This window comes from Anomaloglossus baeobatrachus, chromosome 1 (genome assembly GCF_048569485.1).
Source record: "Anomaloglossus baeobatrachus isolate aAnoBae1 chromosome 1, aAnoBae1.hap1, whole genome shotgun sequence".
Classification (NCBI taxonomy): domain Eukaryota; kingdom Metazoa; phylum Chordata; class Amphibia; order Anura; family Aromobatidae; genus Anomaloglossus; species Anomaloglossus baeobatrachus.
In genome coordinates, this window is record NC_134353.1 from 540,518,273 (window position 1) to 540,545,480 (window position 27,208).

General features: G+C 45.7%; 1 protein-coding gene across 1 annotated transcript in view; it reads left to right on the forward strand.

Moving 5' to 3' along the window:
* Nucleotides 1–24,688, forward strand: part of SLC44A1 (solute carrier family 44 member 1) — a 147,304-nt gene extending 122,616 nt beyond the window's left edge. Inside the window, exons 12-14 of the mRNA XM_075351063.1 lie at nucleotides 1,919–2,155; nucleotides 14,978–15,052; nucleotides 23,236–24,688. Coding sequence (XP_075207178.1) covers nucleotides 1,919–2,155; nucleotides 14,978–15,052; nucleotides 23,236–23,259 — 336 coding nt within the window. The 3' untranslated portion in view covers nucleotides 23,260–24,688. The remainder of the gene's footprint in view (nucleotides 1–1,918; nucleotides 2,156–14,977; nucleotides 15,053–23,235) is intronic.
* Nucleotides 24,689–27,208: the final 2,520 nt, after the last annotated feature.

Here is a 27,208-nt window from a genome sequence, read left to right on the forward strand (position 1 = left end):
ACACCGATGGCAGCGTTTGTCACTTGTCTACTAGTATTAGATATTGTATAGTTCCATAATGTGCCTCTCCTTAAGAGACCCGGGCCTGTAATTGTGGAAATGTACATTCTTTTTAGCCTGAAATGCTAGTATGCATTTGAACGGTTTTGTGTACCTTACACAAACCTTGAAGCGAGTTATAGACATAGCACAGCGCTGAATATGTGCACAGCAATACCATTCTAAGAATACTGTGCATTATGTTTAGATTTTGCTGCAGTTTTTCTGATAGATCCAAGGTGGCATCCACCTCAGAGACATCATGCACTCATACCCTTGAGCATATAAAGAGGTGCTGAAACGACTAGATTATAATAGGAAATATTCTCATTGTCACATTCTGGCTCACTCACCAATAGCTATGTCTGATCTGTATATTTGGGTGTCATCTGGAGAAAAGGCCTTGTGACAAAGGCTCCTTGTGTGATAAATGATGTTGTCGTCTTCAAAGACTGAAACCAAGGAAAGGCACTTTATGTTGTTTTTCTTTCTGCGGTGCATGAATCACAAATGATCAGTAAACCAGCCTGCCATGAACTGACACTGACATTTGTCAAATGGTCCACTGTTCCCTTTTTAAGAAGCAAGTTGATAAATGCAATAGCCTCAGTAGTAAATCAATGTGATATTGGCCAAGTGTGTATATATTTCCATATTCCCAATGTTCACATTCAGAACCTAGCGGCTGTAAAATGCATTAATTGAAGCAGACATGTCATTTGTTGCTGCGGATTTCATTATGTTTGTGCCCTTTGCTGGTGACTTTTAATGCACCTTTATGTATTTTAAAGGGCACAAACCTCATTCTGCGCAGTTATTTTCTAAGCTGAATAAAGTAACATTTTTATATTTAAAGGGAACCTGTCACTGGATGTTTATACTACTCACCTAAGGCTGCTTTCACACATCCGGTTTTTCCTGTACGGCACTTTGCAGAAAAAACTTAAGGTTTTTTTTTGCCGCCGGTTGCGGGTTTTTTTGCATAGACTTCCATTAGTGACGAATTGTGCCGCATGGGCTTCCGTTCCATCTGGTTTTTGCCGCATGCGGTAGATTTAGCCGATGCGGCGGCTGGATGGAACTTTGCCTGGCACGTTTTTTTGTCCGGCAAAATTTGCAATGCATGCCTATGGATGCCGCATGCGGCGTCCTGCGGCAAAAAACGCATCCGGCCGGCGCATGCGTTTTTTTCCACTGCGCATGCTCAGTAGCCTGCCGCAAGCGGCAAAAACCGGACGGGCCGCATGTTAAAAACGTATCCAAAGGATGCGGTTTTGTCGCCGCATCCATTGCATAGGTTTTAGAGCCGGATTGGCCGGCTCTGCTAAAACCGGAGGTGTGAAAGCAGCCTCAAGGGCAATGCTCTACATGTTATACGTCCTCTACACGCGCCGACATTGAGGTCCCGCGCAGGCTCACTGCAATACTTTTGATCTGCCCTACTCAGGGCAGATCATAGTGCGCCTGCAAAGGACCTCAATGTCTGCTTGTGTATATGACGTAGAACGCACCATCCACACTAGCTTCAGAAAGAGGACAAAGATGGCCGAAAGAGGAGGCGCGGACCCAGAGAACAGAGACGCCCATCCGACCAGTCTGCTCTGCACCCACTGTTAGGCGAGTATTATAAACATCCAGTGACAGGTTCCCTTTAACTGTTTTTTGCCTTGAAATTTTGATTCCTGAAGGATATGTGCTGTGAATCCACCCACTGGCCCGACATGGTTTTGCTAAGATTACACGGTGCGCCATATGTGCCACTTGGTGGTGTCACCATGGTTCTGTCGGGAGACTATTCTAAGCTATACCATGATTGCGTAATGGAAGGACACTCATCATGTGGCGTATGTGTAACCTTGCTCTGTGTTTTCTTCTCTAGATCTTGATTGTGAGTGCCACTGGGCTGGCAGGCATTCTGCTGCTCAACTACCAGAGGGACTACACAGTATGGGTATTGCCGCTCATTATCGTCTGCCTGTTCGCCTTTCTAGTCGCACACTGCTTCCTCTCCATCTACGAAATGGTGGTAGACGTCCTGTTCTTGTGTTTTGCAATTGACACAAAATACAATGATGGGAGTCCAGGGAAAGAATTCTTCATGGACAAGGTTCTAATGGTAAGTTTCTACTTGTTTACAGAAAATATGGCATTGAGAACGGTCATATATTCATTATGGTCCTTCATAATATTTTAGACAAGTTGAAGTTTATGGCTGCCACTAAGACGTGTTGGATCCGTATATGACTTGTATTGGGGTCGATTCTAGCAGTATCTGGACCAGATCTCAGCATGGGGAACAGAGATTAAAGGAACTGGCTCTGAGCAAATTTATTAAAGGGAGTCTGTAACCTCGAATTAAACTGCCTAAACATTTATATATGACTTGGTTCCCTATATAAATCATACTAAGAATTTTTAATATTTCATTAAAAATCCACTTTTAATTAACATGCAAATGAGGGTGTTTTGGTGAACTTCAGCCCCTCCTATTTGCCTAATAAACCCGCTGACTTATAATGAATGATATGTCACACGGAAAGCTGTTTCATATAATTTTGTGTGCCTGCACACTGACATTAGATGAGTGCGGTGGCATATTCACTATGTCTGTGCGTGTGTGCACACTATATAGCTTTGGGCACGTACTGACGCATGGCTCCTTCCCTCGATGCGTCCGTATGTGTAGCGAGCAGCTTGAATGAGGAGAGTGTGTTGTCATGCGGCTTCAAGCTAATCCAGTGTCAATGTGCAGGCGCCAACACGTGAAGTGATGTCCCAGCACTTACCCTCAGATTCAGAGAGAAGTTAATCACTATAAGGAGGGTGTGACGGTTATCTAAGACATAGGCCAAGGGTGCACCGAAGCATTCTCATTTGCATATCAAATAAAAGTTGCTTTTTAATAAAATATGAACTTAAAATATATTTGCCTAGTATGATGTAAATAGTAAATGTAGGGCTAAGTCCTCTACATAAACATTTAGGCAGTTTTATTGCCATTTTGAAGCTGACTTACTCTCTTTAAAGGAATTTTATTTTCTGTACATGGATTATAGGGGCAACCATCTTCTGTAAACCACATGTTAGAGGTACAGTGGCATGTAAAGGTTTGGTCACCCCTGGTCAAAATTACTCCCATTTTTAAAGGGGTGGTTCACCCATATTTTTTGTCTAGTTCGATATTATATTGAGAAACAATGTTTCTCTCAAATACCTTGCGTTGGCAATAGTGCTTGTGAGAGGTGCTATTGCAGACCACTGTTCCCCGCTCCGGTGACGTCACGTCAAGTTCCGCACACGTCACATCCGTGCAGTCGGCTGCAATCTTCCTGACTCACTGAGCTGTGGGCGGTGTTTCACCGCTCGTCACAGCCCATCTGCTCCCTGCTCCCTCCTCCCTCACAGCAGAACACTGCAAGCAGGAGACGCGCTGTGCTGTGAGGGAGGAGGCAGCAGATGGGTTGTGACAAGCGGTGAAACACCACCCACAGCTCAGTGAGTCAGGAAGATTGCAGCCGACTGCACTGATGTGACGTGTGCAGAACTTGACGTGACGTCACCGGAGCGGGGAACAGCAGTCTGCTGTTACAGGCACTATTGCCAACACAAGGTATTTGAGAGAAACATTGTTTCTCAATATAATATCGAATTAGACAACAAAAAATATGGGTGAACCACCCTTTTAAGTTGAAGTTTAACGAGCTCTAAAAGGCTTAAAGTTAAGGATGACAAACTTCTTTTATTTTAGGCTAAAAATGTTTTACTCTTTTACATTTAAAACATTATAAAAAGGCAAATAAACCGATGCAAAAATTTGGGCACCTTTTGGAGATGTGTGCTCAAATAACTCTAACTAAGGTGTCACACCCTAATTAGCCTATTAGGTTTAAGCTTGTTCACTATCCTTGTTAGGAAAGACCAGGTGATGCCAGTTTCATAGATTTATAAAAACCCATCCTCCTCCAACCTTGTGCTGAAAAACAGCAGCCATGGGTTCTTTCTTCATCGTTCCTTATGGGAGACCCAGACCATGGGTGTATAGCTACTGCCTTCGGAGGACACACAAATTACTACACTCAAAACGTGTAGCTCCTCCCTCCGGGCTATATACACCCCCTGGATGACAATCTAACCAGTTCAATGCTTTGTGTTCAGGAGGTCACACACACACATGCATTTTCTGATTTTTAATTTTTAAGATTTTTGATTTCAAAGATATGGAAGAAAAGCGGGTCCAGTCTGGACTCCCGGCATGTCCCTTCTCACCCCACTGTGTCGGCGGTGCTGTTAAGGTTGACTTTACAAGGCTGGAGCCTTCACATGCCGCGCTCCTTCACCATCCCTCGGGCTCTGGCTTGAAGTTGGAGCTATCTCGGTCCTCTCTGCTTTGCAGGAGACCGGTCTCCATCCGCAGCCCTGTCAGGTTCCTGCAGGACGGAGCGTTTACCCTCTTCCCAGGGACTTGGCCCTGCGTCTCAAAAGCTAAGTATTGAGACGTTTTTCAGGGGTCCCGGGCACATTTATTATGGGGAGAGTGTGTTTTGTAACTCTGCTGTGTTTTCCGGCCGGTTCTCTAGGTTTTTCCTGAGAACCGCGCCGAGGGTGCCTGCTCGTCGGCCGCATGTAAAAATCTAGGCCCCGGCTTCAGTCGCGGCCTAGTTTTGGTTTCATTCCCTCTGCATGTCAGTTTTTGCAGGGGAGCAGTGCGGCGCCGCCCACCGGCCGTTCAGCAGAGGGGAGGACACTCCTATCTGAGGAGATGTTTCCCTCCCCTGTATCTCTCTATGGCCCTCCGGATTCCCGCTCTTGGGCTAATCCCCGGCCCCCCTCCTCTCTCCAGCGCCATTTTCTCAGCGTTCCCACACTGATCGGCGCTGGCTGCTGCTGCTGCTGCTGCATACACTGGGGGTCTGAGCTGTGGAATCCGGAGGGCACACAAAAAGCGGTCTGGTAAGCCACAACCTCTGGTTGTGGGCTTTATTATACACTCTCAGGGTCATTCTATAGGAGTGTATTATTTACTGCAGAGCCTCCACCTCAGCAGCATGTCTCTCACTAGGAGCAAGGCTGCAAAGCTGTACGCTATATGCACTGCATGTAAGCTCATATTCCCTGAACCGAGCACATACCCACATTGTGATGCCTGCTCGAACATAGTGGTGCCTCAGCCTGGAGCCTCTTCAGGGGTCCCCCCGGCCGCTCCAGACCCGGTGGCTGAACCCCCGGCTTGGGTAGCATCTTTTTCCAGTGCTATTTCCCAGTCTTTTGCCGACTCTATGGGACAGCTGTCCCGAACTCTGCTGACCATGCATCAGCCCCCTTCTCAGGGTGTCTCTGCTGCTCCGAGCTCTCAGAACATGTTTTAGGACCCCGTCCCCCTAAACGGAGACGCAGGGACCCTTCTCCTTCCTCGTCCCACGGCTCTGATTCACGAGCTGAGGTGCAGGGCGAGGAGGATACTTTTACTGTGGGCTCAGACGCTACCTCTATGTACCCCATTGACTTATCTGAGGGTGATGCGGATGTTAGTGATTTGATTGCATCCATTAACTCCGTACTGAACCTTAATCCACCAGTGTCAGAGGAACAAGCCTCTCTGATAGAGATTCACCAGTTTACCTCTCCTAAGAGAGCTAGGAGTACGTTTTTTAACCACTCCAGCTTTCAGGCCACTGTTACCAAACCCAGGGCCTGTCCTGACAAACGCTTTCCAAAGCGTAGTTCTGATGACCGTTTTCCCTTTCCACCTGAGGTGGTTAAGGAGTGGGCTCAAAGGTGGACCCTCCGGTGTCTAGAATCTCAGCCCGGACAGTCGTTTCTGTGGCCGATGGCACCTCTCTTAAGGATCCCACTGACCGCCAGGTTGACCTTCTGGCCAAATCTGTATATGAGGTGGCAGGAGCCTCGTTCTCCCCGTCTTTTGCAGCAGTGTGGGCTCTTAAGGCAGTCTCTGCCTCTCTGGCGGAGATACATTCCCTCGCCAGGGACTCTATACCCGAGATGGTTGCCTTAACTTCCCAGGCTTCGGCTTTTTCATCCTACGCCATGTCTGCCATTCTAGAGGCTTCTCACCGCACGGCGGTGGCTTCCGCTAATTCTCTCACGATCCGCAGGATCTTGTGGCTTCGAGAGTGGAAAGCAGATGCTTCTTCTAAGAAGTACCTTGCTGGGCTCCCCTTTGCTGGGTCCCGGCTGTTCGGCGAACAACTGGATGAAATTATCAAGGAAGCTACTGGCGGGAAGAGTACTTCCTTGCCACAAATTAAAACCAGGAAACCTGTCCAGGGCAGGAACCAGTCGAGGTTTCGTTCCTTTCGTTCCTCTAACTGGTCATCCTCTAAGCCCTCAGCTTTGTCCACTACCTCAGCCAAGGATCGTAAACCGAACTGGCGCGCGAAGCCGTGTCCTCAGAAGAGCGGAGGAGCCGCTGCCACCAAGGCAGCCTCCTCTTGACTATCTGGCTGAGCCAGCAACGTCCTTGGTCGGTGGCAGGCTCTCCCACTTTGGCGACGTGTGGTTTCAACACGTCTCCGATCAGTGGGTGCGGGATATCATCTCCCACGGCTACAGGATAGAATTTTCTTCCAGCCCGCCAAACAGATTTTTTATGTCCGCTCCCCCCTGCTCCAAGGCCGCCGCCTTCTCTCAGGCCGTGGCATCCTTGCAGGCCAACGGAGTAATTGTACCAGTTCCCGCCCGGGAACGGTTCAGAGGTTTCTACTCAAACCTCTTCCTAGTCCCCAAGAAGGACGGTTCCTTCCGGCCCATCCTGGATCTCAAGCTTCTCAACAAGCATGTTCAGGTGCGGCGCTTTCGCATGGAATCTCTGAGATCGGTCATTGCTTCAATGACCCAAGGAGATTTTCTAGCATCCATCGACATCAGAGATGCCTATCTGCATGTGCCTATTGCGGTTTCACACCAGCGTTGGCTACGCTTTGCAATAGGAGAGGAACATTTCCAATTCGTGGCTCTCCCCTTCGGGTTAGCCACGGCCCCTCGTGTTTTCACCCAAGGTCATGGCAGCAGTGGTAGCGGTCCTGCATCTCCAGGGGTTGGCAGTGATTCCTTACCTGGACGACCTTCTTGTCAAGGCCTCATTCAGTGCAGACTGCCAGCGGAGTGTCTCGCTCACTCTCGCCACGCTTGTTCAATTCGGGTGGCTTGTCAATCTGACCAAGTCCACTCTGTCCCCGACCCAGGAACTCACGTACCTAGGGATGCAATTCGAGACTCTGCCGGCACTTGTGAAGCTGCCCTTAGCCAAACAGCAGTCTCTTCATCGGGCGGTGCGCTCTCTGTTGCAGCTCCGCCGTCATTCCATCAGGCACCTCATGCAGGTGCTGGGTCAGATGGTGGCGTCAATGGAAGCGGTTCCCTTTGCCCAGTTCCATCTGCGTCCCCTGCAGCTGGACATTCTCCGCTGTTGGGACAAGCGGACCTCTTCCTTGCACAGGCTAGTGGCTTTGTCGCCTCAGACCAGGAGCTCTCTTCAGTGCTGGCTTCGGCCCCTCTCTCTGTCTCAGGGACGCTCCTTCCTGACTCCGTCCTGGGTGATCCTCACCACGGATGCCAGTCTCTCCGGCTGGGGAGCAGTGTTTCTCCACCACCGAGCACAGGGCACTTGGACTCCGTCCGAATCTGCCCTCTCGATCAATGTGCTGGAAATCAGGGCTGTTCTTCTAGCTCTCGTTGCCTTTCACCGCCTGTTGGCAGGCAAGCACATTCGAGTCCAGTCGTACAACGCGACAGCGGTTGCCTACATCAATCACATCTGCCGCAAGTGGGGCACTCCGGAAGTGGATCTAATGGCATCCTGGCACAACAACAAGGTCCCGGTTTACGTGGCTCGCTCCCACGATCCTCAGGCCTTCGCAGCGGACGCACTGGTTCAAGATTGGTCTCAGTTCCGTCTGGCCTATGTGTTCCCCCCTCTAGCTCTCTTGCCCAGGGTTCTGCGCAAGATCAGAGTGGAGGGCCGTCGGGTCATAATTATTGCTCCGGACTGGCCCAGGCGAGCTTGGTACCCAGATCTGCTCCGTCTGTCCGTCGAAATGCCGTGGCATCTCCCGGACCGCCCAGACCTTCTCTCTCAAGGTCCGTTTTTCCGCCAGAATTCTGCGGCTCTCAAATTGACGGCGTGGCTCTTGAGTCCTGGATCCTGACGGCTTCAGGCATTCCTTCCGAGGTCATTTCCACTATGACTCAGGCTCGGAAGTCTTCCTCGGCCAAGATTTACCACAGGACTTGGAAGATTTTCCTGTCCTGGTGCCGCTCTTCCGGCCATGCTCCTTGGCCGTTCTCTTTGCCGACCATCCTGTCTTTTCTACAGTCCGGTCTGCAGCTAGGACTGTCCCTCAATTCTCTCAAGGGACAGGTGTCGGCTCTGTCGGTATTATTCCAGCGGCGTATCGCCCGACTGGCTCAGGTGCGCACCTTCATGCAGGGCGCATCTCACATCATTCATCCTTACCGGCGGCCTTTGGATCCCTGGGATCTTAATCTGGTCCTCACGGCCTTACAGAAACCCTCTTTTGAGCCTCTTAGGGAGGTTCCCTTGTTTAGACTTTCACAGAAAGTGGTTTTTCTAGTAGCCATAACTTCTCTCCGGAGAGTCTCTGATTTGGCTGCGCTCTCTTCGGAGTCACCTTTCTTGGTGTTTCACCAAGACAAGGTGGTTCTCCGTCCGACTCCGGATTTTCTCCCGAAGGTGGTGTCTTCTTTCCACCTTAACCAGGACATTTCATTGCCTTCCCTTTGTCCGGCCCCTGTGCATCGCTTTGAGAAGGCGTTGCATACCTTGGATTTGGTGCGGCGCTCCGAATCTGTGTCACGCACCGCCGCTTTTAGGCGGTGCACCTCACTTTTTGTGCTAACCACGGGTCAGCGCAAGGGTCTCTTGGCTTCTAAGCCGACCCTAGCTCGTTGGATTAGGTCGGCCATCTCTGAAGCCTACCAGTGTTCTCAGGTGCCTCCCCCGCCGGGGATTAAGGCGCACTCGACCAGAGCTGTCGGTGCCTCCTGGGCTTTCAGGCACCAGGCTACGGCTCAGCAGGTTTGTCAGGCTGCCACTTGGTCTAGTCTGCACACCTTTTCGAAGCACTACCAAGTGCATGCTCATGCTTCGGCAGATGCGAGCTTGGGCAGGCGCATCCTTCAGGCGGCTGTCGCCCATTTGTGAAGTTAGGTTTTGCCTACTTCTCAGTTTGGTTTCTTTCCCACCCATGGACTGCTTTGAGACGTCCCATGGTCTGGGTCTCCCATAAGGAACGATGAAGAAAAAGAGAATTTTGTTTACTTACCGTAAATTCTTTTTCTTATAGTTCCGACATGGGAGACCCAGCACCCTCCCTGTTGCCTGTTGGCAGTTCTTGTTCCGTGTGTTTCACCGGCTGTTGTTGTAGACAGAGGTTCCGTTTTTTTTCCGAGTTTTACTCTATCTCTACTTATGGGTGGATGTCCTCCTTCAGCTTTTGCACTGTACTGGTTAGATTGTCATCCAGGGGGTGTATATAGCCCGGAGGGAGGAGCTACACGTTTTGAGTGTAGTACTTTGTGTGTCCTCCGGAGGCAGTAGCTATACACCCATGGTCTGGGTCTCCCATGTCGGAACTATAAGAAAAAGAATTTACGGTAAGTAAACAAAATTCTCTTTTTTAAGCAGCTGCCTAGCACTCTGTAAATGGTTGAGGCCCACAGAACAGGAGTAGACTACAGTATAGGAAGATAGAAAAGCGTTTTCATGTTGCCCTTTTTTTTTCTCTGTTCGAAATGTAAATAAGAAATGGAAGTTAACAGTAACGGTGCAGGTCAAGATAAAGTCTAGAACACTAACCAAGATTTTGAAAGAGCTCCTTGTAGGATTGCTAGAGAGGCAAATCAGAACCCGTGCTTGACTAAAAAAGACTTTCAGTAAGATTTAGCAGACTCTTGAGTTGTACATTGTTCTACTGTTCAGAGACACCTGCACAAATATGGACTTCATGGAAGAGTCATCAGGAGAAAGTCTCTCCTGCATCCTCACCATAAAATTCAGAAGTATGCAAAAGAACATCTAAACAAGCCTCATGCATTTTGGAAACAAGTTCTGTAGACCAATGAGGTTAAAATAGAACTCCATGGCCACAGTGATCAAAGGTATGTGTGCAGAATTTCAGGAAAAGAACATCTCACCAACCATTCAGCATGGGAGTGGATCAATCTTGCTTTGGGGTTGTCTTGCAGCCAATAGCATGGGGAACATTTCACAGGTAGAAAGAAAAATTGATTCAATGAAATATCAGCTGACTCTAAATGCAGACATAGCACCATGTGTAAAAAAGCTGAAGTTGAAAAGAGGATGACTTCTACAAATGGATAATGATCTTAAACACGTCAAAATTTACAATAGACTACCTCAAAAGGCACAAGCTGAAGGTTTTCCACTGGCCCTCACATTTCCCTGTTCTGAATCTCATTGAAAATCTGTGGCTAGACCTCAAAAGAGCAGTGCATGCAAGACAACCCAAGAATTGCACAGAACATTAAAGGGAACCTGTCACCAGATTTGCCAATTATAAGCTGCAGCCACCACCTGTAGGCTCTTATATACAGCATTCCAGAATACTGTATGTTAGAGCCCAAGTCGCTGTGTAGAATGTAAAAAACACTTTTCTGATACTAACCTGGGTGGGCAGTCTGGTCCAATGGGTGTTTTTGCTCTCTGGTCCGGAGCTTCCTCCCTGCAGCAAACTCCTTCTTCTGAGGCCTGTGTGCGTGACGCGTCCTAAGTCATCCACACTGGCCGACATTGAGGTCCTGAGCAGGCACAATTTGATCTGCTCAGGGCAGATCAAAGTATTGTACTGCGCATATGCAGGCGGTCTTTAACATTTCCTTGCGCCTGCGCATTACAGTACTTTGATCTGCTCTCTGCAGGGCAGATCAAAGTGTGCCTGCGCAAATCCGCAATGCTGGCCTATGTGGAGGACATAGGACACGTCATCCACAGTGGGCTGGGTAGAAGGAGGATGGCCACCGCTGCAGAGAGGAAGCGATCGACTGGTGAGCAGAGACACCAATTGGATTGGACGCCCCCTAAGTAAGTATTATAATAGTGTTTTTTATGTTATACACTGTGGCCTGGTCTCTTATACACAGTATTCTGAAATGCTGTATACAAGAGCCTGCTGGTGCTAGCCACACCTTTTATAGAGGCCACTCTGGTGACCGGTTCCCTTTAAGGCTCTGTGCGCACTGGGAAATGGAATTTTCTTGAGAAAATTCCGCATCCTCTCAAAGATTACCGCACCCGCGGTAAAAAACCGCGGGAAACCGCACCCGAAAACCGCATGCGGTTTGCCGCGGCTTTACCGCGGTATTATTCGCGGTATTGCCGCGGTTTTGCCGCGTGCGGGTTGGGATGTGCTTTATTGCATTCAATGCAATAAAGCACATTGAAGAAAAAAAAAAAAAAAAAAAATACATTTAATTCTGATAGTAGATAGACAGAAGAATAGATAGAGGGATAGATAGATAGACAGACAGAGGGATAGATAGATAGATGACAGATCGCTACATTTCCCACGGTCGGCAGTGAGTTCACATTACCGGCCGTGGGAAATGACCGATAATTACCTCTGCTGTCTGCTGCATTCAGCCTGTCTGTGACAGTCGCGGCTGGATGGAAGCAGTGCAGGACGTCGGAGCCGGAGCTGTGGATGTCGGAGCGGTGGATTACGCCGGAGCTTTGGTGCGGGAGGGGTTAATAAAATGGTGAACGAGGCTTGTTGGTTTTATTTAAAATAAAGGATTTTTCTGTGTGTGTTTTTTTCACTTTACTTACGGGTTGATCATGTCAGCTGTCACATAGACGCTGCCATGATCAAGCCTGGAGTTAATGGCGGTTGTCCCCCATCACCATTAACCCCTTGTATTACCTTGTCACCACTGCTACACGGTGGCAAGAAGAGCCGAGGACACGCCGGCAGTGCCGCATAATGGATGCGACAGTGCCGGGGCAGCTGCGGCTGATATTCTCGGCTGCCGGAGGGGGAGTGAGGCGGGGGCCATTATCCCTGCCCCTCTCCCTCCCCAGCCTGAGGATACCGGGCCGCCGCTGTGTGCTCACCTCGGCTGGAAGGTAAATATGCAGCGGAGCCCACGTTCTTTTTTTTTTTCTATATTTCCGTTTTCTTTCTATGTGTGTTCTATGTGTCTGTGTCTATGTGATCTATGTCTGTGATGTGTTCTGTGTCTGATGTGTGTGTGTTTACTCTGCACGACTTCCTGTTCCTGTAATGACATCACTTCCCTGCAAAACCGCAAGCAAGTGATGCACATTACCGGAGGTAAACCGCAAAATACCGCAGGGAATAACGCAGGAAAACGCAGTGAACCGCACAGAATTTGCTGCCTGCGTTATTCCCTGCGGGATTTCATGATTAACATTGAGTCAATGGAGTAAAATCCCGCAGCGATGTGCGGAAAAGAAGTGACATGCACTTGTTTTTGCTGCGGGATTCCCGCAGCAAAACATGCAGCTGTCAAATTCCGCCCAGTGCGCACAGGATTTTTTTTCTCCATAGGATTTGCTGGTGATTCACTGCAGAGATGTTATGAACATTTTCTGCAGCGAAACATGCAGCAAATCCGCGGCAAAATCCGTGAAAAATCCGGTAAGTGCGCACATAGCCTAAGACTTTTCCAAGGAAGAATTAATGAAAATCCGTCAAACAAGAACTGAAAGACTCTTAGGGGCCCTTTGCACACTCCGACATCGCAGGTGCGATGTCGGTGGGGTCAAATCGAAAGTGACGCACTTCCGGCGTCGCTCTCGACATGGTAGTGTGTAAATCGTTTTAACTACGATTACTGAGCGCAAAAGCGTCGGTATCGTATGATCGGTGTAGTGTCGATCATTTTCATTATTTTGGCTGCAGCGACGGTACGATGTTGTTCCTTGTTCCTGCGGCAGTACATATCTCTGTGTATGAAGTCGCAAGAGCGAGGAACATCTCCTACCTGCATCCCGTCTGCAATGCGGAAGGAAAGAGGTGGGCGGGATGTTTACGTCCCGCTCATCTCCGCCCCTCCGCTTCTATTGGCCGCCTGCCGTGTGACGCCGCACGACCGGCCCCATTAGGAAGGAGGCGGTTCGCCGGCCAGAGCAACGTCGCAAGACAGGTAAGTGCATGTGAAGCTGCCATAGCGATAATATTCGCAACGGCTGCTATCACAAGATATCGCAGCTGCGACGGGGGCGGGGACTATTGTGACGCCCTGGACCCCAGGGGTCACAGAATAACACCACATACACACACACCCCCTCCCCTGGTCAGGAACACCAGTCAAACAAAATCCTTGTTGCCTCCCTCCAGGGTCTGATGTCCACACCAGGTGGGGCGGAGCCAGGCGGTTGGCCCCACCCACCGAGGAGTTCACAGGCCTGGAGGCGGGAAAAGTCAGTTTGTGGAGAGGAGTTGAAGTGGAGAGGTGGAAGTGAGAGGAGCAAAGACTGTGTCTGGGTCGGAGCCCAGGCACAACCAGCAAGGTCGGCAGACGGTGGTGGCCGTCTGCAGGAGTTGGTGAGGTCAGCGGAACCGTAGGAACGGGGTCGGGAGGTGGCCCGCCGGTACCGAACCGGGGAGCAGATTGAAGCCAAGCACCAAGGCACGGTACTCAGACGCCGACTAGGGTAGGAGCCGCCGTAAAGGTCAAATTCTGATTGCGGTCTGGACCTTAGGGGTTCATTCCCAACCAAGTCCCATCAGAAGGCAACAGCCCAACCCGTCCGGATAAGAGCCACCGCCAAGGGCCAGAGATCCAAGGGCCAGCACCTGCGGGCAAAACGGGCTCTCCCGACACGTACATGCCGGGGAGCGGACTACCTGTGGGAAGCCATAGGAGTCAAACACACACACATAGGTGCAGGAAACGACAGCCACCATCAACCTGTCCGGGGAGAGTGAAAACACCGCAGCCGACTGTGGGCCCAGTCCATCCAGTCGTTTGGGTTACCAGAGACTCTGTCCTTGTCTACCTGAGTGTGTACAACAGTGCCATCCGGCACTGCGCTGCACTGCAATGTTGCATCCGCGCCCATGCTGCCTTCCCGCATCGGCACCTGCACCTATACGTTCTCCTTACTCCCTAACTGGGGCCCCGGGACCAACAGCCCTTACCCACGGAGGGGTCAACACCTTAGCTGCTCTCCGCCATCGCTCCCGGGATCCCCCGTCACCAGCAGTGGTGCCCACCATCACCACAACCCGTGGGTGGCGTCACGACAGACATCCCAAATACCCACCAACAACCTCCCCTTTTCACTCGTGGGCGGGGAGGCGCTGCTCGAGCCCCGGGTCCGGCCCCGTGCTCGAGCCACCGAGGAGCAGAAGCACCGGACCCGAGCGCCTGCGGTTCCCAGGCGAGCGGCGTTCCCAACCCCTCCGCCCGCCACACTATCGCGCTCTGCATCGCCGCATCGGCTTGCGATGTCGTAGTGTGCAAAGGGCCCCTTAGTGGACTACAAAAAGCGTTTACAAGCTGTAATACTTGCCAGAGGGAGTGCTTCTAACCATGCAGGGTGCCTAAACTTTTGCATCAGCCCATTATTTTTTTTTTCTTTTTGTTAATTTAATAGTTAAATATTTTGTTTTAAAAATTTGTTTGCCTAAAATACAAAGGAAATGTGCCATCTTTAACTTTGCCTTTCAGAAATCATTTCATCTTCCACTTGCCTACCTATTTAAAATAACAGTAATTTTGACTAGGGGTGCCCAAACTTTTACATGCCACTGTATGTTTTGCAGCAGCCACATGGATTATAGGCAACAATAGTCACAAACGTCTATGAGACTTTTCTCCCTTGTGTAGAATTTAGCATTTATTCCGAATTTACAATTTGCCTTTTCTGGTTGTCTTCTGTATTGTAGTGGTAATGTGCAACGTGTCTTTACAGGAATTTGTGGAAAACAGTAGAAGAGCAATGAAAGAGACGGGTGGTGGAGCAGAGGGCAGGGAGCTAAAACCGATGGTAGGTTCGGGCAAGGAGATGACCATGCTCCAAGAGTTTCACTTTTCCTTCCTGCCACTATCTCTCTTCACTGACTGGGCTTCATCTGGTGACTTCTTTGTTGTCTGCCTCACACAAGATGTCCTTCTTTTTCTGTTTATTTGCCTGCCCATCAGCTGGCTGGCAGAGTGTATATCACAGCTGAGACCATCCCCTGTAAAGGCAAGCTGAAAGAAAGTGTTACTGCCTCTTCTCTGTGAGAGGACTTGTAGGTTACTAGCCTGTATCCTCTTATAGAGGTTACATTTCCATTACGATAATGGGCGTGGCGGAGTTTGAAACGCTGAAGGACATATTTGTCCAGATCTTTCTTGAGATTGGCTTATGCATTGCAAATTCTTTGGCCAGAGAATGCTTTTTCCGTGAGACATGCTAGCTCAAATATTCACTTCCAACAGAAAATTGGGGAGAGTGGGATTGGACATGTTGGACTTCAACATGTCCGATCTTTTGTTTTCTGGAGGATGTGCTTTTTCACACTGAAAATACAATATATCTCAATATTTTAATACTCTAACATGTTTTTTTTCTTGCAATATTGTACATTTTCTTCCGGCTTGTCAGATCCATAATGTCATGCAGATTGGCTTGCTTTTGTGTTATGTTTGTAACCAATATTAATACATTTTGCAAAAGCGCTACTAACATCAATTCTGTATAGCAATGTATTTCTCTTCTCCTGTAATGCCGTGTTCATGCTAAAGTGCTTCACACTATTAGGCTCAGTTCACGTGAGCATATAAAAAACATCATCAGAGTTTCATGCAGAAAATTTCAGATTTTTTTTTTTATATGTCCTCTGTGTCTGTTTTTATACATCAGCAGTTATTAAAACCTATTCAAGACTAAATACAGTTTCCTATATTAAAGAATTGCAGTGCATTCATAAAAATCAGATGCTATACGGAGTCTACGTTCGGAATTTGTTTTTTTAATTTATTTATTTTTATGCCACCATAGATTTGAATGGGCAAGTTTCCAAGACATGCAAGAAACTAGTGCACGCTGCAATTTGTTTTAGAGTTTTTTTTCTGTTTACTGCAGTAATCTTTTACACTATTCTACCCTGTAAAAAAAACACAAAAAAAGACTCGTCAATAAAAAGCAAATTGCAGAATTCGTCGTTGCTTTTGACATTTTGCCATAAGAATTCAATGAAAACAGAAGGCTAACATTAGTGTGAACTGAGCCTAAACTGTAGTGGTGCACATCCATATTTTGTTTTAATGACAAATGAAAGTCAATGTCTGTACACCATTTGTCAGCATCTGGGATGTGTGAATTGCTTATGACTGTTACAACAAGCAGCTTTGATAATGTTAACGTGCTACATTCCCAAAGATTAATAATTCTGAGATACACCTGTGTGTTGTGACCATCAATGCCTTCCTGGCTTTCACTATGTATGTGGTGTTCTTGATGCATTTTGAGAATCTTCTTAAACAGAATTGTCCGCAGGTTTTTGCTTTGTAATCTGAGAGCAGCATGAGGTAGGGGCTAAGACACTGATTTCAGTGATGTATCACTTATTAGGCTGTGTGCTGTTGTTGCAATGCAATGAGTATTTTGTTTTTTTATCAGCAGGAAACTATCACCACCGGACGAGCTGCCCTCGTGCCTCCTGGTCCAACCACACCCCCAGCACTGATGAGCAGCTCACTGTCACTATACAATGTACACAGAAAGTTGTGGTGTGGGTGGGGTTAGCTTTCTGAGCTATGCTACATCTAAGAACTCTGATTGCGTCACAACTGCTACCTTGAGTATAGTAAGTGATACATCACTAGAATCAGGGTCTCTTTTCTTACATTTTGCTGCTCTCAACCTCCTGACAGATTCCCTTTTAATGCCTCACTCAACTGGAGTGAATGTAATGAATTTTTTACAATGTGGCCGTTATTCCATGTAGCAGCTAGCTTTTCTACAAAATTTTCCGGGACGTTCCATGTAGAAGTGCATGAAAGATGTAGTCTCCTGGAAAAAGTTATTTTCAGATCAGCAAGAGCTGTAGCAGCAGGAGGGGGATAGTGGATGGAAGAGGACATGGTAATTCTTCTGAACTGGAAATGTGCAGGGATAATTTGTATAACAGCTTGCTGTTCTTTCTTCTGAGGGCTAAGAAATAATAACATATGTATAACTATTACAGGTAGTTTCTGCAGTGACATTTAGGGTATGTCTGCATGCTGCATTCTTGATGTGACCAAAAAAATGCACCCTCTGGCATACTTAACTAAACACTGCGTTTGACAAAAAAAAAACGCTGTAAAAATGCATGCATTTTTGATTAGTTTTTGATGCATTTTTAATGCGTTTGTAATACGTTTTTGTCAGTGCATTCTCTAAAGGAGAAATAAAATATGATGGGATAGGACAATTGATAGAATAGATAGAACATATAGATAGAAAGAAATAACAGAATAGATTGATGGAGGGATAGCTAGATTGGACAGATGTTTTTTTTTTAATTTTGTTTTTTGTAAAACAAAAAGGACGTGGGGTCGCCCCCATTTTTCATATCCAGCACAGGAACAGCAGGAGCTGCGGGCTGCAACCCTCAGTTGTCTGTTGTACCTTGGCTAGTTAGGAAAAATAGAGGGGATCCCACACTTTTTTTTTTTTTTTTAATTTGATTTATTTAAAAAAAAAAAAAATGACGTGGGGTCAACCCATTTTTCTAAAAACTAGCCATGGAGCAACAGACAACTGAGGGCTAATAATATTAGTGTGAGAAGCCCATCGTCATTTGGCCCTTTCCAGCCTAACAATAGCAGCCCCCAGCCGCCCTAGAAGTGGCGCATTTATAAGATGGGGCCAATCCTGGTGCTGGACACGGCTCTTCCCTATTGCCTTGGTGCGGTGGCAATCGGGGTGATAAGGAGTTAATGGCAGCCCACAGCAGCCATTAAGTCCTAAATTAGTGATGGCAGTCGTGTGAGACACTGCCCTATCACTAATCTGTAAGTGAAAGTAAATAAACATACACCCTCAAAATCCTTTATTTGGAATAAAATATAAAAAACACCCTCTTTCACCACTTTATTAACTCCTAAACACCCCTGCAGGTTTGAAGGAATCCACACGACGTCCCATGGTGATTCAGCTCTGCTACATCCTTGTTAAGTCACAGCAGCACTGTAGAGCACTGCCCACTGACAGCAGACCGAGACAGAGCCGTGAATGAGAATGAACTCGGGTGAAGCTCTGACGTCACTTCCGCGACACAGGCAGTAGTACAAGGCCCCCAGCTGTGACATGAGAAGTTCACCTGAGTTCATTCTCCTCGTGTGGCTCTGTCACGGCCAGATTTGCAGTCACAAGTGGAGGACACCAGCTGTGACCGTAAATCACTTGAGTGACGGTACTGCTGATCGCGCTGCTCACTTCAGTCACTCAGGTGATTTACTGTCAAAGGTGGATGACTCCAGCTGTGGTAGCGGCTAACCTGAGTGACGTCACAGCTGATAGCACGACTCACTTCAGTTGCTGGTTTGAGTTCACAGCGAGCAGTCCTGTTCTATTGCGGCCGCTGTGAGTTTCAGATGTAGCAGTGCTGGAAGCGTAGTGGGACCTCGTGTGGATTACGTCGGACCTCTAGAGGTGTTTGGGGGGGGGGTTATAAAGTGGTGAAAGAGGGTGTTTTTTGTCTTTTATTTCAAATAAAGGATTTTTCGGCGTTCGTGTTTATTTACTTTCACTTACAGATTTTTGATGAGGAGGTGTCTCATAGACGGCTGCCATCACTAAGCTTGGATGTAGTAGCTGCTGTCAGCTGCCATGAACTCCTTTATTACCCCGATTGCTACCGCACCAGGGCAATCGGGATGAGTCGGGTAGAGTCCCGGGACTGTCGCATCTAATGGATGTGGCAATTCCGGGCGGTTGCTGGCTGATATTTTTAGGCTGGGGGGCTCCCAATAATATGAGTCTCCCCAGTCTGAGAAAACCAGCCCCCAGCTGTGAGGCTTTATCGTGGCTGAGTATCAAAATTGGGGGGGACCGCACTCAGGTTTTTTTAAATTAGTTATTGTACTGTACGATTTTATAGACCTGCCAAAAAAAAAAGCAACGTGCAGATGGAAATGCTGATTTATCATAGACTTTGCTGGGGAAGCAAAACGCATGCATTTTGTCAATGACACAGTGCAGTTTAAAATGCAACCAAAACGCAAGAAAAAAAACGCAATGTGCGCACATGACCTTACTGTCCTTTTCTACCCACTTTGATTTTAACTGTCAAAAAATCTGAATGTGTCCAGAGTTACAATAATTGAGTTTAATTGGGTTTACTATTTGATAATTCTATCAATATTGGTAAAAAAATAAAAATTCTTTCAGTATTTGCATCAGAAACAGCCGTAGATACTAGAGGAATGCCACATTTTTGTTTGTTTTTAATGCATTTTTCCCATTCAGAAACACTGAAGCTGATTGGTTCCAGCAATACAACCAGATTCAGCACATGGTCTTTGCCTAGGAAACTAGCCATCGCTGATAGACTGCAGAGGTGGCCAGTAACCTACAAACACTGAATTTTACTCATTAAACAATCTGAAATATAATATAATATTTAATATTAATATATAATATTTAATTATAAAAGTCTTTTTGCCCTCAAAGTTTCTCTGATCTGGAGTTTCCCCTTTTTTATGCTGGTGTAGAACTGAATATATGCCGAGACACCTAATTTTACCACAAAAAACTGGGAAAACTTATTGACTCGAGTATAAGCCGCTACTGGTAAATTTAAAAAATAAAAATAGATAACAATAAAATGTAATGTGTCCCTGTAGTAATGTGCACATCCTTGTTTCCTGCAGTAATGTGTCCATCCTTGTGCCCCATCTTTGAGCTCTATAGTAATGTGCACATCCTTGTGCCCTGTATTAATGTGCCCCATCCTTGTCTCCTGTAGTAATGGAACCATCTTTGTGCTCTGTAATAATGTGCCCTTCCTTGTGCCCTTTAGTAATGTTCGCATACTGGTCCCCTTTTTGTCAATTACTATGCCGTTGTTCACATACACACAAACAAAATTCTTCTCACCTGTCCTTAACTCCCTTGGTGTCCTCTTGCCTACTTCTTGCGGACCGCAGGCATGTAGACCCCTCGATGATCTCAGCCGGTGAAAGGGGCCGCCACTGCCGTCAGTGCTTTATTTACTTCAGTTGAATGATTTGTGGCACCGCAAATCATTCAACTGAAGTAAAGTGCTGACAGCAACCGAGTCCCCGTGTACCGGCCAAGATCATCGAGGGGGCTATGTGCCTGGCGTCCGAATGTTTAAGGCCCCTGGGCTAGACACCTGGATCATGGCAGAGTGGCATCAGTGAGCACAGTAACTAACCTGAATCGTTGTCACGCCTACTGCAGTGGTCGCACATAGCTAAAGCCGGCCATGAGTGAGACCCTTGCTCAAGTATAATCTGAAGGGGGGCTTTTACAGCATAAAAAAACTGTGCTGAAAAATTTGGCTTATACAAGAATATATACGGTATGTGTTTAAGATTACAGATGAGCGAACCTGAACGGTAAAGGTCGGGGTTCGTACCAAACACTGGGTGTCCGGTGCTTGAACCTGAACACAGGCTTTTACAAAAAAATAAAAAGTCAGCGTTTGGGTGTTGGAATGCTAACCACTTGCTCAAATAACAGGTGACTGGGTACACTTCGTGCTCGGCCCAGTGAGAGCTGCTTGCAATTTCTGAATGGCTCTCACGAGGTATTAAAACAACAATTTCTGATGCTGTGTGTCAAAAGAAAAAAAAAACCTTTCCCTCCCACCGGAAATGCTGTTTATAAATGGCTGTATGTGGGCTAAGAGTCGGTCTGCCCAATCATTGAGTTCCATTCTAGTCATTACTTGAGTCAAGCCCATTAGTTCGGGTCCCCATTGACTCATACTGTGAGGAAAATAAGTATTTGATACACTGCCTATTTTGCAAGTTTTCCCATATACAAAGAATGGAGAGGGCTGTAATTTTTATCGTAGATGCACTTCAACTTCACCGCTCATCACAGCCCAGCATCCCTGATGCTTGCGTGCTCTTCAAGCAAAGGAGGAGTGTGCAGGGAGGTGCTGCGCTGTGACGAACATGAAAACTCCGCCCACAGCCCAGTGACTCCTGGAGACTAGGGCCGGCTGTGGTGATGTGAGGTGAGTAGGAATAATGACCACCCCCTTAATGGCTCTGGAATGCTTCTATGGATTCTAGTGATTCGGCGATTTGGGGGTTTTTTTCGTGCCATTTTGTACTCCCTCTCCCAGCCTCCTAATTGATGTGATCACTATTGATTGTGGCATTTAAGGGGTTAAACAGCCCGGGGCAGTGCAGAGACTGCTCCTGGGTGTCACAGCTGAAGCTCGGTTGTCACATACACTGAGCTCCTGGTTGTGATTGCGTGGACACAGCTCCTGTGCATGCGTGATCGCCAGGACGTACTGGTATATCCAAGGTCAAGAGGTCAATGCAAAATAGGACATACTGGTACATCTAAGGATGTGAAGGAGTTAAAAACAGGCAGGGAAATGTTTTAACTCACAAAATGCATCAACTGTAATTCCGTGCTGTAACATTCTTTATACTCTTTTGCTTCCTCCCCGACCCAGGAGATGTGGTATGATCAGCCCATGTCCCTGTACGGTCAGACACATCCATTACACAGTACATAGCAGGGACACATATATAAGATTATCTCAGCACAGGAGATGTGGTATGATCAGACCATGTACCTGTACAGTCAGACACTGCCATTACACAGTACATAGCAGGGACACATATATAAGATTATCTCAGCACAGGAGATGTGGTATGATCAGACCATGTACCTGTACAGTCAGACACTGCCATTACACAGTACATAGCAGGGACACATATATAAGATTATCTCAGCACAGGAGATGTGGTATGATCAGACCATCTTCCTGTACAGTCAGACACATTTAATTACACAGTACATAGCAGGGACACATATATAAGATTATCTCAGCACAGGTACATTATTTTATACACATCCAATTGTGGAAATTATTATTATTCCAAGATCTATTTATTAAAATGAACTTTAGCACTTTCAGAATGAGACCTCAAAACAGAGAAGTTGGAAACTTTTTTTACTCAAATAAGTTGTACATGTGATTACATGAAGCTTCTATCATCTTATGAGAAATGGTATATTCTTTGCTGACCTGTATGCATGCTCTAGTCCCATTTTCCCAACAGTAGGTTCTCAAAAACCTATTGTCACAAAACAAATCTATCTTCTGTGATATAGTAAATGCGAGAGCTGCTGCAGTTCCTTTAGTTTTGTGTGCAGGAATACATGCTGTGAGAGGGGGAAATAGCAGCAGAGGGAGATGTGACTGGTCAGTGCCCACTTCTGATACCACAATATGGGCTTTTCCTCTTTCCTTCTGTATTTTATACTGGGGTTCACAGTGTCTCATAGGTGATAACATACAAGAGCACAATTGCTTCACTCTCATTTTTCCATTGCTAGCCTTTAAAACTACGGCTATGTGCCCACGGGACTCTGTATCTGCGGATTTTTCTGCATCAAAATCCGCAGCTTTTCCCCGGAATCCGCACCTTTTCATAGGTGCGGATTTGACGCAGATTTTTTTGCGGATTTTGCGCTTTTTTGTTTTTTTTTGTTTTTTTTTTTTATATAATTCAATTGAATAGGCAAAATCTGCACGAAAATCCGCAACAATAATTGACATGCTGCAGATTTTTCTGCACGAAAATCCGCACGATTTCCGCAGCGTGGGCACAGCATTTCCCAAATGCCATAGAAATGGCTGGGGAGTAGCTGTGCTGCGGATTTCTGGAAAATCCGTGGCTTTTCCGCTAGAAATCCGCGCATTTTCCGCAGCGTGGGTACATAGCCTAAGTCTGAAGTGCCCATAGCCCCATGTCTTTAGTGGTAAGGGTGAAATTTGTCTTAGTCCAGAGATTTTAGGAATAAACGGTTTGTCAGCATTCCATGTTTCCCAATGTGTCTGGATTCTATGTGTTATGTATGTGACTGTTTATATTTTCCACTTGCTGTACATGTTCTGATTGCATCTGCGGATTGCTGTGTGCTGTGTTCTCCACGCTGAATTGCACCTAAGATCACCATTATATGACTTTGTTTTCTAGGCTTCGGGAACAAGTTCAGCTTGAATCTAGCCCAGCAATATCGGACCCCATTGACATTCCAAAACTAACACAAGCAGCCAAAATAGAAGCAGGGTTACTAGCTCTCCTGTTTACATATATCATTTGCTTCATGTACCCTATCAGTTGCTGCCAGCAGCGTCGTCGCCATACATTCCTTTGTGTTACTAGTGCAGCGTATGAAAAAGGCCAATCTACTAAACTTGAACGGAGACAATATTTCCAAATGAAAGTAGATTTTTCCCCTCCGAGTCAGGTTGGATGCTTTAATGCACAAGAGGCAATCTTTACATCGGCACCTGTGCTTCTGTGTTCTTTAATACAATGTCAATGTAATGCTCATAGGGTTCCTATTTACTCTCTTTTTTATACCATTTTATTGTTTTAACATATTGTGACACTTCTTGGACCTGATGAGGGAATAAATGCAAATTTATATTTTTCATGTTTTTGTCGCTTTAACGATTTTCATCCCTCGCGCTGACATTTCTGTACACTCCTGCAATTTGCACTAAATGTAACCTTAGTCTTGATAACTATGGTACAGGTTGACATATGCTGGACGTCTCAAAGTGTAGACTTGGCAGTATTGAGAGGTGAGGGTCTTTGCAGCAAGAATTATACTCTGCTTGTTTCTTCTATGTACAAAAGACAAAGATCTACTCCAAGGTCTCCAATTTTGAAAGTGAGTTGCCTGCTGTTTTGCTGTTTACTTCTTGCTCTTACGATTACTGTAAATGTTCTGGTTTGTATTGATTTCATTCTAGTACTGCTATTCACAGCAGAGCTCAGGTTATTTCATTGCAGTTGTCACCTTACCAGACAACTGGTTTGCTGGTGAGTGTCTATGCAGAAACATTTATGCCATCACAAGAGGTGTAAAACAACTTGGGTACACGGTTCTGTGGCATCTGTAAAAATCCAGAAGAATGGACAGCAACTTCATAACATGGCGTCATCAAGGGGATACATTCTCACACCGAACAGGGCTCATTTAGCAATACTTCTTGGTGGCAATTCTCTACTGTAAAAAACTGAATTTGAGACTATATCGCCAATCAATGGCATTTTTTTGGTGGGGGGGATTATTGGTCAATGGCCTGTTTCTTTTGAGTGGTCTGTAAAAGCTTTAAAAGAAATGGCCTTTAATTGTTTCTATATTTATAATGTTGGAGAAGTCTGTAAGTCTTATTTTTGCTGAATTTCTGTAGTTCTATCAAAAGGGTGGGGAAGTATCACTGCTGAAAATGTTGAATCAATCCGTAGCCCAAAAGGAGTGATGTTTATTTTCTGTTCAGGATACTTCATCTTTGACAGTGGCATTTATTTTGGAATATATACATTTGAATATGTCTTTTCTTTAAGATGTCTTGTTTTTAATGACTTTTGTAGGAAAACAACCAGAAAAAAATAAATAAAAAATGCTTTAACTGTCTTCATTTTTCTGCTGCTAAGAATGTTATTTAATTTAATACAAATTTGGTGCTTATAAATGAGGTGAAAAACAACAAGGGTTAAGTTGAGGCCGGCAAAATGCACACACGCAGGTTTGTCCATATTCGGATTCATTAATATTGATGTTAAAGTAACATTTCTGGAAGGAAAATGGAGAGTGCTGTGTGCGCTCATTCCGCAGTTATACTATGAGCGCATACCCAAGGACTCTTTAGACAGCTCTCCGTTTTTTTTCCTCTCTCACTGATGAAAAGGGCCAACACAAGTTTACATTCGTGAAAAACACATACAGCACACGGATGGCATCTGTGAGCCATCCATGTGTTGTACGTATTTAACATTGCAAAGTATAAAATAAGCTTTGTCATTTATTTATTAATTTGTGAAAAACAGACACACAGGACCATACACTGATTCAAAACACTTTGAAAAAAACCTCATGTAATAAAGGTGCATGCACAATATTGCTATGGCTATGAAGATGCTAAGCTGCTGTTTGGTGAAATGGTCTTGGAAGCTAAAACTCAGCTTTTGGGCCCTTGTGAGTTCAACAGCTCCGCTTTCCTATAACTACATGCACCATCTTTTGCATTTTTCTTTGATGGAGACAACACAAGACCTAAAAGAAATGGCCAGTTATTGAGAGTAGTAAGGGTATGTTCAGAGAGCGCATCTTTGCTAACCACAAAGATGCAGCCGTTTTGGCTCCAAAAAACGCATCGGCAGCAAAAACGCCTTTGTTTTTGACGCTTTTTTTATCGCATTTTGCCCAATGCGGTTTTTAAGTCCAAATCTATTGAGTGGAAGGGCTCAAAAACGCAAATAGAATAGGCATGCTGCATCTTCAAAAAAAAAAAAACAACAGCCAAGATGCAGACAAAAAAAGATGCCCAGTGTGGACAGCAAAATAGAAATCTCATAGACTTTGCTGGGGGAAGGAAATGTATGCATTTTGGTGCATCTTTGTGACCTCAAAAACGCAGTAAAAGTTGCACTGTGTGAACATAGCCTAAAGATGTCAGCTGATACGCTTGGTTGAGTGATGTCCTCTTATAATGAACTAATAAAAAATATTGAGAACCATATTATTAGATTATATCACTCAATATGAACACAATTAAAGGGTTTGTGCCACATCATATTTCAATTTATTTTTTAAAATTCACTTTTTTCTTTCATTAAAAATAAGCATTATAAGGATGATGCCCTTATTAATATTAAATATTATATAATTCATATTAAAACATGCCATGTGGCTTTGTATGTTACGGTTACTGCGTTTTCCCAAAAATAAGACAGGGTCTTATATTATTTTTTTTATTTAGTCTTGAACAAAAAAATCATCATTTATTCAGATATAATCATGTCATCACATTCTGGGACGTCAACATTTTGTGTTAATCCTATTACTGGTACAGATTAACATTTTCTTATCTGATCTGCTATTCTCCTGGTGCAGAACCAGTCCTATAGTGGTGGGTACATACCATAGTTACAAAGGTTTAAATTACCTGCTTAACTTTCTCTATGTACTGCTAAGTTTACCCCCAAAAGAAAGCAGACACCCACTAAAAGAATCGCACTTACCAGACCCCGAACAGTTGGCAAGTGAATGGTCTGTCACCATACAAATCTGCGTCTCTGTCGGATTACCTTGCGTTCTACAGTGGTGACTGGAAGCAGAATCACTTGCACGGAGTGATACTGGTGCCCGATTTGTTTGTGAGAGACGCAGTGCAATGCAGCTGGAAGTGCAAGGGACCTGACAGCTGAGCTCTGTGTGAGAGCCCATCCACCATTGGCACTTGCCAACTGCAATTGTTTGGGGTCTGGCGAGTGCGGGTTTTTTTTTTGTTGGGTGGGGTTGGTGCCTGCTTTCTTTGAAAAGTTGTGCTGTATTCTTTGACTTTTTTAGCTGTTTGGAAACTTCATTATGGAACTGCAACTAGGCTTATTTTTGGAGTAGGGCTTACCGTATTTTAAGCATACTCCAAAAAGCTCAAAATTCCTTCTAGGGCTTATTTTCAGGGTTGGTCTTATTTTGGTGGCTGAGCATGTGCAATCTTTTTTCTTCTGTCACTGTGCTCAATTGTAAAAGTAGAATATTCCATCCTGGCTGGTTCTTTTCTAAAGCAATGAATAGCTGAGGATAGTACATATAGAGCTGACCCATATGAACCAATTTTACTACTGAGTCAGTAGCTATGTGCAGCAATAAAGTTATACCTTTCTGTCCTCAGCTGACTGTACATACAGTCGTGCTCAAAAGGTTACATACCCATGCAGCTTTTTGCTTTCTTGGCCTTTTTTCAGATAACACAAATCTTTTTTTCCACTCATGGTTAGTGGTTGGGTGAAGCCATTTATTGTCAAACTGTTGTGTTTTCTCTTTTTAAATCATAATGACAACCAAAAACATCCAAATGACCCTGATCAAAAGTTCACATACCCTGGTGATTTTTGCCTAGCATGCACAGAAGGTCATACAAATGGGTTTAAT